General features: G+C 32.7%; 1 protein-coding gene across 21 annotated transcripts in view; it reads right to left on the bottom strand.

Annotated features, from left to right (window-relative positions):
• Positions 1–17516, bottom strand: part of PARD3 (par-3 family cell polarity regulator) — a 670322-nt gene that overhangs the window by 393304 nt on the left and 259502 nt on the right. For all 21 annotated transcript variants that reach the window (XM_031939686.1, XM_031939702.1, XM_031939690.1 and 18 more), the window contains exon 3: positions 13668–13848. In XM_031939686.1, coding sequence (XP_031795546.1) covers positions 13668–13848 — 181 coding nt within the window. The remainder of the gene's footprint in view (positions 1–13667; positions 13849–17516) is intronic.

Here is a 17516-nt window from a genome sequence, read left to right as displayed (position 1 = left end):
AGTTAGATATTAAGAAGAACTAAGCCACAACTTTTTTCACACCACTGAAAGCAGCAGGACTGGATTAAGGCAATAAGTGTAATTTGGGACCATGTTGCAAAGGAGTTGATATATCAGCCTGCATTAAGGGAGTGAATAAGGGTCCTGAAAGGGCATTCAGTGTAGGATGATCCCCTAATGACTGACTGACTGAATGAATGAATGATTGATGAAATCCATAGTTTACTCAGACAGAATGATGAGGATATAAAAAGTAAAAAATAAAGGCTGTTTAAGTAAAAAGAAATTACAGCAGTCTAGGTGTAAGGTTATAAGGGCCTCTATTAGGATGGTGGCAATATAAATGGGGGAGAAAGGGATATACCCAAGAAAATAACCAAATAAATAAATAAATAACAAAGGATCAACAAATCTTGGTAATTTAATTGAAATAGAAACTGAGGGGAAAAGGAGGCAATCCAATATGGCACTATGATTTTCAACCCAGTTAACTAGAGGAATGATACCACAGACAGGCATGAAAAATTCTACAAGAGAAACATCATTTAGAAGGAAGATAAGATATTTCATGTTCAATGTGTTAAGTCTGAGGTGACAAAAGATCATCTGAGTAGAAATGTTGAAGTAGTATGAAAAAGCTACCAAAAATAAAAAATAAAAAAATCAGGCTTTGTACTATTCCACTCTTTGTTGAGAAAAAGAATGAAAATTAGAAAATGAATAAGAAGATATGCTAGGCATATGTTATGTACAAGTGATACAAATTCACAAAGCAAAGCAATTCCTACTCTCAAAGAAAATGTCTATATTCTAATGGGGGAAGATAAATAATGACCAGAAAGAGATACTTTAGGAGGAAAAACTGCTGGCACTAGAAGAGAACTGATTTTAAATTCTCTCTCTGACACTAGCTTCCAATAAAAATCATCTGAATTCTTTGAGCCTCAATTCATACACACACACACACACACACACACACACACACACAAAAGATTTTTTAAAAAATTTATAGCAAATATTTCACAGGACCAATATGAAAAATCAAGTAAGATATTCTAAGTTAGGCATATAAAAAACCTTAAAGAGTTATGGTGGCAGTGGTGGCAGTGGCGGTGGCAGCAGCAATACTTTGAAGTATTCTTTCATTTGGTTAATAGTCTGCAATTCTTTTGAAATTGTGTATTCACAAGATAATCAATTGCCAACATGTTTCCATATCCTATATCTCAGTTCTTAAATTATAAATTATTAAAAGTCAAAATTGTTCCTTCTCTTTTCTTCAAGGAAATCATGGTTCTTCATCAATGGACCAGGTTTGGGGGGAAAAGAAAGGCTTGGAAAGTTCACTGCCTTTTGAGTTAAAAGACCAGAATTTAAACCCCATCTTTGACACATATTGTGTGTGATCATGAATATGAGCAAACAAGATAGGTTAGATGGCCTCTGAGATCATTCAAAGTCTTGCATCTATATGGTCCTATGATTCATATGACTATGGTAATAAGCTTATATATAACCAACCTTCATGTGCTAAAATAACTGTTGCCTATTGTGTGTTTGCTGTGAAAGAATCATTCCCTCTAGAGAGGTTCTCCAGAGGTACTCCCATGCACATGAGGTTATGACAATTTCAGCAAATCTCAGAAAAGAAAAATTTTTAAAAAAAACTCATAAAATTACATGATAATTAGTTTTCCTACATTACACACATCCCTAAAACCAAGTATTCTTACTATCTGCATTTTCAACAACAAAAAAAAAAAAAATGAGAGAATATTTCTGTAAATTAACATTTTGCTTTATTCCCATATTATCTGGATGGAAGAAGAAGAGGATAAGGGAGAGAAGGAGGGGGAGAAAGAAGAAGAAAAAGCATAGGAAGAGGAGGAGGAAGAGGAAAGGTAAAGAGGTGGAGAAAGAATTAGAGAATAAGAATAATGAGAACATGAATATTGTTAAGAAGGAGAAGAAAGAAGTAAACAAAACGTGGAAGCCAAATAAGAAAAAAATATATATAACTAAGGAAAAAAATGTCTGTTCAATGAACAACCATCTGTTATTCTCTCTGCCCTGTTTTTCCTCCTACAAAAAAGCAAACACATGCCAGGACCTCCCAAATTATTACAGTTCTACTTTACAAAATGGCTCTCCACTTCCAAGATGATTGTCAAGTAATAGCTTTGGGAATATACTGAAATCGAAAGGACAGGAAACAAATGAGAAATCCCCTTTTATAAAGAAACATTTAGAGAGACCAATACCTACCTCAGGGTTGTTTTATCTTCTTTTTTATTCTTTTAGAAAGGATGATTTATCAAATATAGCATGTGTTTTATGCATAATGATAGGGAGCCTTAAAATGTCAAGTATACATCTAAAAAATCATATTTCTGAAGAATCAATCCAAAGTAGATCTACTTAGATTCCAGATAATGAGAACAGAACTATGGAGGCAAATGCAAGTTGATCACTTAATATCAATTAAACCAAACTTTTTTATTTAATAAGGCTGATAGAAATATCTATAAATTCACAGGAATTTTTCTAAGTTTTCAGAGATTGCACAAAATTTGTTCTACTGAGACATACTTTTGATCTCATTAAGCAATAATAATTTTAAGGAGATAAATAATCTCTTCTAATTAAGGTATTTTCCTCTGTTCAGATATCAAGAAGAAAACAGAATTAGTATGCAAACAAACCAATATTTTGTAATCCAAACATTACCTCCCTAGATTCATCTGAAAGATACCCTAGATGAAAATGAAAATCTAGGAAATTAGTGGGGTTTATTAAAGAACAGTAATAAAACTATCAAGATAACCCTCAACATAAGTATATAAGATGCCTCTTTGTACAACCCAAAATGTACTAGGCAACAGAGTAGAGGTAATTCTATTACTTTAACTGCATCAAGAAAAAAAAAAGCTAGCTTTTTTCAGCCTGTTCTAAAATATTAACTCTTCAATTAAGGGTTTAAAACAGACATAAAATTGATTTAATTTTGAGCAATATGTAACCCAGTGATACATAAATATATTAGAGATTTGAGGATCTGAAAGTGAATAAAGCATCATCCCTGTACTCAAAGTCTTATAACCTATTAGGAAAAGCTAAGGCTTAAATACAAAAAGCTGTAATATAGATTGCTACCTTTGAAATATCCCTCACTAAATATTTTGTACTGTGGACATCTGCTTAGTTATAGAGAATTGTGTTCACTTCTGGTCACCATATTTTAGGACAAAGAAAAATAAACTTGAGGACAGAATATCATCAGTCTAAAGACTAGAATGGAGTCATTCTACGCAAGGAAAGATTGAAACAATTGAAAATACTTAGTCTAGAAAAGGGTAGAAAGAATTGATAATAATTTTCTTTTAGAAAGGTTGTTTTGGGGAAGAAGAATTGTTCATGAGTGGAAATTATGTGCATTAAAGGCAAAGGATAAAAAATGAGAACTCTTAAGAAAACATGAAATGGGATCTTATCCCTTACTTCACCTTATTTTCTAGGTAAGGAAAGTGAGGTTCTGAAAAGATAAGTGATCAAGATCATACAATTAATACCTGAAAGATTTAGATTCAAACCCAGTGGCATCAAATGCAAGTAGAAATTTAATCATACACGGGGATCTGGAACCTTATATTGATTTAAAGAACCACAATTAGCATTGTCTATTCTTTATCATACCTTTATTTCTTTTGTTAAATATATTACATTTTTACCTGATTCTAGCTGTAAGCTATGCTGTAGTCCATATACAAAGGACAAGTTTAGCCCACATCCACCCTCTAACTGTCCCTGATAATCAATCAATCATCAAGCACTGAAAATTAGGCACTATGCTAGAAACAAAAGGCACATACATAAACAATTGCCACTCTCAGAGAATTTATATTTTTAAGCTATTTAATGAGAACTGAATTCCAGAAATTACTCCCAAACACATAGAAATAATGTAAACCTATCCACGTGGATGGTAGGAAATGCCTAGCCAAAACCCAAAGAGACAAGTAATCACATGAGGGTGCTTGTTACTATGCTTTTCTTCTCACATTTCATGAAGATCTAAGTCCACAGTGGTTCTTAAGTTAGGGTTTGTAAACTCATTTTTAAAAATAATTTGATAATTACATCTCAATATCACTCAATATAATATAAAGCACCCAGACACTCAGGAGAAATAGAAGCTGAGAGTAAAAAACTTTAAAAAGAGAGTAAGAGAAAATCTGTTTCTGGAAAAAAAAAACTTGAAAGTCATCCACTAAAGCACTATATTATTACTTAATGAAATACAAATGTATTTTCACATAATTATTTTCTTTAGTCAATGGATTTCTTATTTGTTAAATTACTCTTGCTTTTTTAGAAATCATTATTTGAAAAATAGAATCACTGGATTCTATTGTAATGCTTAATATTTTCTTTTTAAAATATGTGTATACGTAGATATATACACATATGGGTACATGTCTATATATGTATATATAAATTCTGAAAAATATTCCTGCCTGACAAAGAAATCCATCACACGCACGCACGTGTGCACACAAACACACACACACACACACATACACACACACAAGAACTCCCACTCTGAAACATTAAGAAATTAAAGAAATCTGAAAAATTCTGCCTTTTCAAACTTTTCTAATTACTCAACTCAAAGCTTCTATAAAAATAAAAGGTTTTGTAATGTTTTTAGAAAAAATTACCATAATCCATATGACGCATAGATTTTTATTTATTAATTTATTTGTTTGTTTTGCTGAGGCAATTGGGGTTAATTGACTTGTCCAAAGTCACAAAACTAATGTTGAGTATCTGAGGCCAGAAGTCAAGTCCTCCTGATTTCAAGACTGGTGCTCTATCCACTGTACCACCTAGCTGCCCTGACCCATAGATATTTTTATTAAAGGTGATGGCAGATCCAGCAGTGTACTGGTATTAGAAACCCCCTTCCCTGGTACTTAACTGACAGGGTGATTAGTCAGATACTTACATAATAAATTTAATATCACACCTATAAGTACAGGTTTTACTTTAAAAGGAAAAAGAAATAGTAAGGTTTGTTTCCTCACACATAGCTAGATAATATTGTCAAATCTCACTAAGTCCATAACTTCTGCAAATGTCACCTCTAAGTAAAAAATATGCATCATAGGCAGGGCATACCTTTTACACTGAGACAAAAAGCATACTTGGAGTGATTTGGTGGGTACACATTTACTGCATAAGCCACAATTTCCCATGATTGTTGTATTTATCTTTCACTTGACAAGCAGGAGGTAAAAGGACAGGGATTCTGATTGCTTAACCTACACAGTAGATGGAAAATAAGGAGCATAGAACCTCTTTGACTCCTTTTTAAGGGACATAAGTAGAAAGGCAGAATCCATGCTGGGAATACACTGAAAGTGGTAGTTCTAAAGAGTATAACAAATCTATGACCTAGGATTTCCCAATACCTATCCTCTGAAAAGGAAAAAAATGGGGCAGTGATGGTAGAAAGCAAAATCCCTATTTTTAGGAAGATCTGAGCTATAGGTCAAATTTGAATCTTAACTTTCTATGGTATCTAAAGACCAACAGCACAAACACACACCAGAAAACAAGCAGGTTAAGTATAAGGAAAAAATGTTTTTAATAAAATAGAAAATTTATTTCCAAGAACTAAAGTCAAGAGGCATTAAAAACATTCTTAGACATATGCTAGCTTTCTTTATTGATTATCCTATAAGAAATAAAATTCTTATATTTAAGTTTAAAAAAGAACATTGATTCTGTGGTTGAGTATTGCTTAAAAAATGCAGAGATCAGATGGGACACTTTTCAATTGGAAGGAAAAGAAATAAGACATAACAATGAGTTGGAGAGTTGTTTCTTGTTCTTGTTTTTAAATAGCTTCCCATTGACCAAAAAGTTAGCATCTTGCTCCCTTTTGTGTAGCTTTGAGTCCTTCATCATTTGGAATTGACATGATAATTCCAAGATACAAGCCAATCTCCAGCTGGGTATAGGAGGCAGAAAGGAGCAAATAACACTAGGAGTGCAAAGCCATTTCTGACATTAAAGGAAATGAAAAAAATAAACACATTTGAGAGAAGTAAACAAGAGATCTAATCAAGTATAGCAAGAAGAGAAGGAAGAATTTTATCAGCTAGGCTTTCATGCTGACAAAATAATCCAAAATATAAGAGCCTCTGTGATACTTAACTGATAGAAAAAAGCACCCAGACACTCAGGAGAAATAGAAGCTGAAAGTAAAAAACTTTAAAAAGAGAGAAAGAGAAATTCTGTTTCTGGAAAAAAAAACTTGAAAGTCATCCACTAAAGCACTATATTATTACTTAATGAAATACAAATGTATTTTCACATAATTATTTTCTTTAGTCAATGGATTTCTTATTTGTTAAATTACTCTTGCTTTTTTAGAAATCAATATTTTTATTTTAACTCTAATTTGGGGTCTTTCAAAACTTCTGTATGTCAAGAATGGGGAGGAAAGGACTATGGTACAGTAGAAAATAGTTATAACAATACCCAAGTTCAAGCCCCACTCAACTACAGATGTGTCTTCAGGAAAATCTTTTTATCTCCCCAGGTCTCAGTTTCCAATTCAGCTATAAAATTAAGGCAGTAGATTAGATGATCTCTAAGATCTCATCCAAGGCTAAAGCTTTGAACCTGTGATGCACAGATTTGGAATTAGTATTGCCTACTCTCATGCATGTCAGAACCCCTCTATGATTTAGTAGGTGGTTACCAACTGAAAAATTCATCACCTTACAAGCAACCTGAATTCTGAATTTGGCTAGATGGGTTGAGAAATACACAACCAAATCTTCAGTCTTGCAACCTTCATAATTTAGTAGGACCTATCAGATTATGTGCTTCACTGGCTCAACCTCTGAGAACCCAAGGTCACCTCTAAGTTCAAAACTCATGAGAAAGACATTTTGATAACACCCTCTATCACTCACCCTATGTATGGTTAAATCAACAAGCATTACTTAAGTGCTTCCAATGAACTAGATAGAATGTTGGGAAGGTGAGGGGGTTCCAGCAAATTCATAACAGTCATGTGGGCTTATAACCAAATAAGAATAATAATTAGCAACATGAGACAAATAACTGATATAAATGTGTCAAGGCAGCTTGTACAGTCACAGAAGGATCTCAGAAAAGTAAGAATATATGACAGAACTGGATAAATATATGCTTTTCACTATTGTTTTTAAAAGACTGCGGTTAATATAAGCAAGAATGTTTCCTTATTCCTGCAGCACAATCTCCTATCTGCTAAAAAGACCAGTTTATGGGCTCAGCTCAAGCACTTATGAATTGTATCATCTTGGAAAGAAGAGTCACTCCTCTGAGAAGAAGTGTTTACTCACAAGTAAAATGGGGGAAATTATTATATTACCTCCTCTCCCAATTAGGAGAATCAAATGAGACAAAGATTATAAAGTATGTTGTAAATATATAAAATACTATGATCACTGCAAATTACTAATTTTTTTATTACCTAGAAGTATTCAGAGCCTCAACAATGAAAAGATTTTCACACACTAGTAACCTTATATCCCATTAGAACAGAAAGCAATCTTGCAGGAGAACAAGGAAAATGTTGTGGGGAGGGGTATATTGCTAGCTAGAATGCTTTGTTTATTTCTGAACAAAAGGAAATATCTGAATCTCATTAGAGAAAAATCTTTTACATCTGCCATCAATCAATTCAAATTGAATGAGAAATATTATGCATCATAGGAAGTTTGTTTTAAATTCTTAGAAGTAGTAATAGTTTATTAATGTACATGATACACACCAATATCTGCTTGTTGATAAGAATAGTTGCTCTGATTTAAAAAAAAAAAAAGTTACATAATATCATGGAGGAGGACAAAAGGCTATAGAAGCCACCTCATCCAATCCTCTCATGTTCTACCTGAAGACGACATCATCATCATCAACAACAACATTTATATAGCCCTTTCAGGTGGACAAAATTTGATCTCATTTGATCTTCCCAACACCTCTGGGAGGTGGGCAATAATATTCTCCCCATTTTAAGAATGAGGAAACAAGCAGATAGGTGAAGAAATTTGAGAAAGACAGAAGTTAAATAATTTGCCAGAGCCACAATGCTAACGTGCGCCTGACTCAAATCCCCCTGATGTCAGAGGCAACACTTTATTGACTATACCACCAAGATATAATTCTGCAGCCTCACTCTCAACACTCATACTATCTCTTAACATATCACAAAGAAATAAACAGATGAATTGTGATCTGGGAGGCAAGGAAGATAAGTGCTGCAGAAAATAAATGCATTGGAAATGGAATCAGGAAAATCTAAGTTCAGATGTCAAATAAGGCACTAATTGTATGACTGTAAGCAAGTTACTTACCCTCTCTGTCCTAGTTTCTTCATCTGTAAAACAGGAGTAATCACAGCATTTTTGTGGTTTGTCATGAGGATCTAATGAGATAATAGCTAATAGCTACCACTTATACAGTATTTTAAGGTGTGCAGAGCACACTTTGTAAATATTATATTTTGTCCTTAACAACCATTCTGGGAGGTAAGTGCTATGGTTATCTCCATTACCCAAATGAAGAAATTGAGGCAAATAGAAGGTGCATTGACTTGCCTAGAAACACAGCTAGGTAAGGGCCTGAGAATGAATTTGTATTCAGGACTTCAAATACTCTTACTGTATGATCTGTCGTGTATATATATAGAGAGAGGACTTCTACAAACATTAATAAGCTATTTAATGAGAGCTATTAAGTGTTACATTTTACAAAATATATATTACATTACATTGCTATATTATTTGTATATGTATGTAATATAAAAACTGCATATGGTATTTTCCCTAATTACTACTTTTAACAGAATATTCAGCTAATAAAATTAGAATATTATAAGTCTAAAATGAAGAAAAACCAACCTTGTGCAAAATATTTCACATGCTAAAGGGAAAAATGTTATTATTTAAAAGCTTTTTTGTGTTAATTCACTATTCCACCACAAAGACTATTAACTATAGTTCAAATCTTGTGATCTAGTGAACCAAGGGACCAATTTCATTTTGTTGCTATATAGTAATACTTCATTTATTGCTTGATATTCCTTTGGAAAGGAATGTGCTTTTTTATCTAAATACACTATGTAAATATCAAATATAATTTTAAAAAGAATTGCAAAATGAAATTCTTCGATGGCAATACTGTTTAAGGGAATTTAAAAATCTAAAGAAAGACTTCTTTCTGATACTGTACATCAGTATTTTTTTTAAAAGCTTTTATTTATATTATTTAAATGCAGTTCTGTGGAACAAACAAGTTGGTTCATAGACAGTGCACCCGCTGCTGAACTGCTGTCGCCTGACATCCCGTCTTATCTGCCAAATTGCTCATTAGGTTTGGCAATTTTCACCTGCGCCTCCAGTTTATATTTCAGCAGGGAATAAACATCAGTCTGCTTTAACAATCTTCTGCAGATAGCTCATTGGAAACAGAGTCACCCCCATCTTCCTTCTCCCATCCCCCCAATAAAAGAAAATCTCATACTATTTACGGCTGTTTTTAAAATGTTCATCCAACTGATGAAATCTAACTACTGTATGGAAACCTGGCATAGCTTCCTTTTTTTTCAGTATCCCATGGCTTATAATCATTCTAAGTTATAGCACATTAATTATATCAAAGCTTTTATTAAAAATGTCAGTGACCTTATTCACTCAAATTAATACATCATAAAAAGAAAATGAAACTATTTATACATATACATACACATACATTATAAATACATATATATGTATATATGTATACACACACATATACATATATTTCAGAACAGAAAAGAAATTCTTTTTCCAACTGGGTGGAACCCATAAAACTTTTACTCTTAGGAGAAAGGAATAGTAGAGTAATTTATAAACAAACAATAGAGACAACGTGGCAGCCAAAACAAAAAAGTAGGTCAAAGTGCCATCAAAGTCTTCCACCATTGCCCAGTGACCTTGATTATTGTCAAGAGTCTTTATAGAAAAATGGAGAAACTCTTCCTGGGCAAAAAGCAAGAAAGATATAAAACAAAATGTCTAAAACTCCACAAAACAACTTCAGATGGAATACTGTTTTTCATTTTACAGAAGTAAAATATTCACCACCAACCCTGCAATTAGCTAGAAAATTACAATAATTACAGCAATTTTGTATCCCATCTCCAATCCAATTAATAGATATATGACCTTGTCAACACGTAATAATCAGATTGCATCTACAACAAAACTGGATGGGTTTTATATGCTGAATAGAACTTGCGCAGTAAGAAGGTAATTATTTGAAATACTGAGAATACTATTTGTATGCCACGCTCCACTTCACAAGTTAAAAGGAAATACAATAGGGATCTTATTTCTATTTCCAATATATATTTAAATCAAATACTTGAAATGGTATGTCTAATACCAGTTAATGTTAAGAGGATGTATATCAGCACTGATCTTAGATCTTTTTCAAATAGAAAATGCATTCAGGATAATTTTGTTAAGAAGAAAAAATATTAAAACTAAGAAATTTGGAGTGAAGATAATAATCACATTTCACATAGACTTCTATATCCACTATTGAATACTATTCTAACATTATTAAAATTTTTACTCTGAGATATGTATGTATATATAATTTAAATCGACTAGCATCACTGTGCCAGATAGCAAGTATTTTTTTATTATGACCTTTAAATGTCAAATAACTTGTAAATAGCCAGTATATTTACAATGTATTTAAGAACTTTGAAAAAGAAGAGACCCAATTATGAATTATTTTTGCTTTTGCTATGTTCAGTATCTCTATTAAGGCCTAGAATTTTGAGCTACAAGGATCATAGTAGTTATATAGTGTGACTCATTCATTTTACATATGTGGAAATTGAGGCCCAAAGAATTTAAATTTGTCCAAAGATAGTCTGTGTCAGGACTGGGTTTACAAATATTGTGTCTAATTAAAATAATTCTAAATGCTTCCAGTCATCATTTCTCTGTGGCTTATTCTACTTTGACTTACATAAAGCAAGTTTGAACATTCATTGGGATATATTTGTCAGAGCTAAGGTCATACCACTTCCAACAGCCTAATTATGAGGGCACTGGCCCATAAGCCTAGTTCAAATGAGGACTCCTTGGAAAAGGCTTCCAAATTCCCCAAATAGTAATCTAGTCATCCATAAAATTATGTCAATATTTATACCTTTCTAATATATTCATCAAGTTTATATTTTGTCTTATATGTATACATGTTTCATGTCCACACTACATTTTAAATGCCTCAATGACAAAGATTGGGCTTCCTTATTTTGGTCCCTGAAGATAATAGATGTTTACAATATGTGGAATTGTTTTTTAAATTTTGTTTTCAGGTGAAGCCCTCTAAAGACAGTTAAATTTTTGAGATCATAGAATACAAGGAGTCAACCTAAAAGGACAAAAATCATTTATGTCATCTTGTACACAGTGGGCATTGAACATAATTTGTTTATTAACTGCCAAGATTTCAAAAGATATAGATTAAAAAAGCAAAACAAGAAAGTGGGATTCACAATCTCCCAAAAGTAGCTGCACAAACTCTTTACAGTTATGTTGCAAATTTCAGATCTCCTTGGGAACTGGTAGTGAAGCTTAAACCATGGACTGGATTTCAAAAGCAATGTCTGATCAAAGTTTAGTGGGGGAAGAGGGGGGGTTGGGAAGGACTCAGGGGAGAAGGGGGGGGGGGGTTGTGCTAAAAACAGGTGAGATAAAGGCTATAAAAGATTCAAATTGCAATACTTGGAAGAACAAAAACTACAAAAAATTCTGTTCAATCTGTAGCAATTCGCTTCCTTCCCCCTGAAAGAGATTACCAAATTCAAATTCTACATGAAGCTCAATAAACAAGTGCATACAAACAGTATTAAGGAGTGGAATTGTCATTAATAAAATTTGGATAGACAAGAAATTTGTCAAAAAGACAATCATCACTTTTAGATATCTCAATAAATTATGTAAACAGTCAAACTTGAAGCCCACATGTTTTAAAGAAGAGCCAAACTGGAATGTCCTGTAGCAGTTTCTGCTCTGGTTTCTACAAAACCTTTTCACTTCCCACTTTATACCTTTGTCTCACTTGTGATTGCTTCTTGTCTAGATGATAGAAAGCAATTTCAGTAAGTGGTTAACTTAATTGGTTTGCATCTACACATGATCCTCCAGGGTATCACTTACATATCCCATCATGCAGTATGTGGCTCCTAAATTCTATGCTCTTCTAGAAATGACACTTGGCTGAAAATTTCTAAGGAGGTGACAGGTTTGTTCACAGTTGAAGCCAACATCATCATTTTTTTTTTCATAATTCTGCTTATGTCCCCCTTCCTTGGAGAGACATAAAAATGAAGAACAGTATCTGCATGTCTATGAATATTACTTCATGGTACCAGCCAATTCACTAAAGTGCAATAATCCCCAATCAACAAAAGAGGGAGGGACAGACTGATTTAGAGAGAACAAAGTAGAGAAAATAAAACTACTCACCCAGAGCTACCTAATGGTACCAATAAAACAAGGATTCAGAGTGAGGATACTAAACTTCATGGCCTCTAAAAAGTCCCTTCCAGCTCAAAAATCTATGATCCAATGATTCCCATTCAGCAACTATAATGTTATCATAGTTATGTTTCAAAACAGAACTTTCTGTAATAGCAATTCACAGTCTGTCTTTAAACCAGCTTACTTATAAATTTCAAAGTCTTGATGCACTATTGGATTAACAATATCAAAAAATCATAGATTTAGGGTTGCATGGAATCTTAGAAGGAATCAAATCCATTATTTCTTTTTATAAATAAGGAAACAAAAACATAGAGATGGTTAAGTGATTTGCCCATGATCACATACCTAGCAAATACTGAGGTTAAAAAAAAAAAAAATATATATATATATATATATATATATATATATATATATATATATATATATATATATATATATATATATATATATCTGCCTGTACCCTAATGCCATGATCCTATCAACTAGAACTTACATATTCTGGGGAAACAAAACCAGTTATCAAGTTCAAAGGTGTCAGTTCTTTATCCTGATGATCTTCAAGTTAACTGACAAGATGGGACCATATCTATCTTTGAAATGAAACTGTTCCTTTTCCCCTGTTAATCTGACTCTAGGCAGAACAAATAGCAAAAGAACCATGTCATAAAAGTTGTTTGGGGAATTTACTTGCTAATTAATCTTATTCCTTTACTTTTTCCCACTAACCATACTTTGTGTTGAATTTCATTATATCGTGTCAAACAGGGTACCAAGGTAAATAACCATACTTGTAATTTTGCCTGCAATAAGATCATAATTTAAATTTGGCTATGCAATTAAAAGGTCCTATCAGGATAAAGTCAAGTCTACCCAAACTATTAAAATGAAAAATAAGCTTATTTACCTCCCTTGCAAGAGGCATTTGTTCAGGCTCTGCTCTTTAATCAGCTTCTGATAAACACAGACTGTGAATTCCATTCACAGTAGCATGAAAGGGTAACATAAGTTGGGTTCCCTGTAAATTAAGATGAAATGTGCAGAGCAACAAGAGTTTTCACTTACTTGCACGAAGAACGGAAGGCGTGACCTCAATTTCACTTGCTGCTTGGTAGGGCTGAAAGGCTGAAACATTGTTGGCGCTAAGCTCACTGCCAAAAATCTCTGGACTCTGAGTGCCAGTAGAACTCGCGCTGGTGCCATCACCTCCATGGTGTGGATCTTGTTCATCAAATATAGCGACCAGCTGTTCAAAGCAAGAAAATCCTCAGTTAAATAAGGTCAATTGAATACTTATCAGAAAGAAATACTGCTTTTAATATCCATCTATAGAATCAGAAGCTGTTAGCTGTCATTTAATAATAATATTTATAAAGAATTTTGTGATCTAGTTTGATCTTCACAATAAATATGGAGGGGAGAAAAAATTAAAATGAAATTATCATGTAAAAAAAATAGAACAACAGGTTCAAAATAATGACATAGTTCATTTAAGAATATGCTCCCAATAAACAGTACTTTACGAAACCCAAGTCTTTCAAAACTATATCTTGGAATTGTAGGGGAGGGGATAATGCTCCATCAGCTCACAGCTTCTTCTCATGTTCCAAGACAATGAGTCCTCTAAACTTTATCACTAACTTTCTTTACTTTTGTGCCATGAATTCATTTGACAACGTAGGGAAGACCATTGACAACTTCTCAAGATAATGTTTTAAATAATTAAGGAAAATGATGAATTGCTATTAGGTAATATTGAAAACAGAAGTATAAGGATGCAAAATGATCAATTTTAATTATCAATTTTACCCCCAAGTCCATGGGCTCCTTCATGTCTATTCAGAGATACTTTGACCCAGGTTAGAAAAAAACAGATCTAAACCAAATCCAAATCCAAATTATAGAAGAAATACTAATGCCTATGAGTTTTTTAGATGTCATCACAGACTTGAATTCATTTACTTTAAAACAGGGCTCAGATCAAAACTCAGAACCTGAATAGCTAATCAAACATACTTTCTACAATATTTTAAATTTATTAGATAGTACTCTAAAACCTACATAAGTTCTGCAGAAAATGAAAATTTTAAATCCAAATAAAGATTCTACATTCTAATTCCTTTCCTACACACAATATAAAGATTCCTCCTTTTACATTTTATTTTAAAGTGCTGAACTTAGGATCAGAGGACCAGAATTTGAAAACCATCTATGCGATTTTGAATATATTTAACTTTGCTAGGCTCTGGTTTCTAATCTTTAAAAAGAAAGAAAAGAATAAGGATTTATATCCTACTATCATGTATTATTTTTTATCCTTTTATTGATCCTATTATTATCCCCATTTTACAGTCTAGGAAATTGAGATACATAGAGATTAAGTGACTTGTCCAGTCACACAGCTAGTAAGTGTCTGAAGCCACATCTGATACCAGGTCTTCCTGATTCCAAGCACAGCCTTTATTATGCTATCAGCTGCCTCTACAAAAAGTCGTATTTGATAACTTCCTTCCAGTTACCAATTTATAGTTGTATTTATCTTTATTATCCTACTCCTGGAAGAACTAAACATACTGATTCCATTATTTTATGCAATTTTTGCCACTTGACAATCCTAACCAACTCTCAGGCACAAAAATATAAGAGTCTATCTTCAAAAAAGAAAAATAAATAAAAGAAGGCACATTAACTCAAACCAGAACAATGTGAAGTATGAAGAAAGGACTTTTGACATATCTATGAAAACAGAAATCCTTTGACATTCTGTCTTTAGAATCTTTTCTCACAATGAAATATGAAATTTCCTTTAGAAATAATTCTCTGAGAAGTTTTTACCTAAAATAAATAAATCTAAGAATTATAATAAAGTATGAAAACATGGTAGATAGTGAATTAGGGGTTATTAATATGATTTACTCATTTTCACAAAAATTGTTCCTGTTTCATGCCACTCTGATTACACACAAATAACAACATTTGAGGACTAAATCAAAGAAACTGATTCTCAAACACATTTCAATATCTATATATTACATTTTTATATTTAATAATAAATCCCCAAAAACTCATGTGCTAAAAAATTTTAGAATATGATCATTGAGTATATATGTGGCTATTTGTTTTTAAAAGGAAGAATTTTTCTTTATTCTAAATTTTAGAGTCATCCCTGATTCTGTACTGTCATTATCACATCCAATCAGTTGTTAACTGATCCACTACTTCACTTGAATTGTGTCTTTCCCTCTACTCACATAGCCACAGCCTTAATTCAGACTCTTCTCACTTCTTCTCCAGAGAAAACTGTAGAAACTATCCAAAAGGTTTTCTTGCCTCTAAAAACTAGCTTTTCTACTCATGCTAAAGAGATGTTCCTAAATAACAGATCCGGACATGATAGTTCCCTGCTTAGAAAGTCCCCATGACTCCCTTCTAGAAATTCTCTCCTTCTAAAATCAGACACAAATTTCACTTTTTGCTATTTAAAACCCTTCACAAGCTTGCTTTATGTACTTTATTATATACATTATCTCCTTTCGCATTTTGTACAGTTAAACCAAACTAGTTATCCTGAAGTCCTCCATACATGATAATTCACCTCTTATTTTAGTCCTGGGCATAGGCTAGAATCTATAAATGGAAAGTATTTACCCTTCACATCTGTCTCATTAGGAATCCCTAACTTTTTTCAAAGGTCAGCTCAAAGGACATCTCCTTTGAGTTCTTCCATTCCTAATCTTCTCACCACAGCTACTAGACTATATTGTAGATAGGATTGACAGACAGATAGATGTTGGTTATAATCACATTTCCTCTGATAGAATCCTTTAGGCAGAAACTACTGTTTTTGTCTTTGTATCCCTAGTGCTTAGAATTTATTCTCTCATTCATTCTCTGCCTCATTCTCTGCCTCTGCCTCATTCTCTGCCTCTCTCTCTCTTCCTCTCTCCCTCTCTGTATATATATGCATATCAATCATTGTCTCTACTTTGACATTTTTTTTCAGTTCAGGCTATTATGATCATATTCATTTAAAATACATCAAATTTTAACATTTTGGCATTCTAATTTGAAGGAAATAAAATTCATTTTGTAATTAATTTTATATGATGAACTATAGAGCCATATCCTTCCTGTAGTTTGGAAATAAAAATTTAGAATTTCAGTGAATTACATAGATCACCACTGAACCTGAATATAAAGATTATATATATAAATTAATTTCAGCAATTATGTTTAGCTGTTTTAGAAAGTAATTGTATAAAATATGGACTGTGCCATGAACAAATGCTATTTGAATGTCAGCAACAGCATCACAGTTGGCTATCTGCAACGTACCAATAATTCTACAACTTAAGTGCCAGGTGCAAATATGAAGCAATTTTATATCAAATTGCTGAGAATGTAATTTTTGTAAAATTCTTCAGTGGTTGAAAAAATAAATAGTGAGACTGAAACCAGGACAGATCTTTCTCAGAAACCAATAGCCTTTTAATAAATCACTATCATGTCCACCTTCAATTTTTATGTAACTACTCAGTACTATCAAATAAATAAATAACCCCATACACAAATCCTTCTTTCAGTAACTACTGAGTCCTGACCATTGGGCAATTCAAAAGCCCCATGAATTTAGCATAAGTGCTGTGACATGTCACTTGCAAATAATTTGACTAAGATATTTGAAATTTACCTGTCTGTCAAGCTGTAGAACACATCATTTCACTTTTATGAAACTTGGGGTTCTTAGAAGAAAAGTCAAATAATTCTCACCAATAAATGTCTAAAAGCATTTTGACATCTTTGGCAAAATCACACATGGTATCTAGAACTTAATAGTATCTGACAATGCTACATTTTTGGTAGAAAGACAAACACCCAGATGAATCACAATTTTGCCCACACAACATATCCACA

This window comes from Sarcophilus harrisii, chromosome 5 (genome assembly GCF_902635505.1).
Source record: "Sarcophilus harrisii chromosome 5, mSarHar1.11, whole genome shotgun sequence".
NCBI classification, from domain to species: Eukaryota; Metazoa; Chordata; class Mammalia; order Dasyuromorphia; family Dasyuridae; genus Sarcophilus; species Sarcophilus harrisii.
The sequence above is the reverse complement of the archived record's forward strand: the minus strand, read 5'-3'. Positions and strand labels throughout refer to the sequence as shown.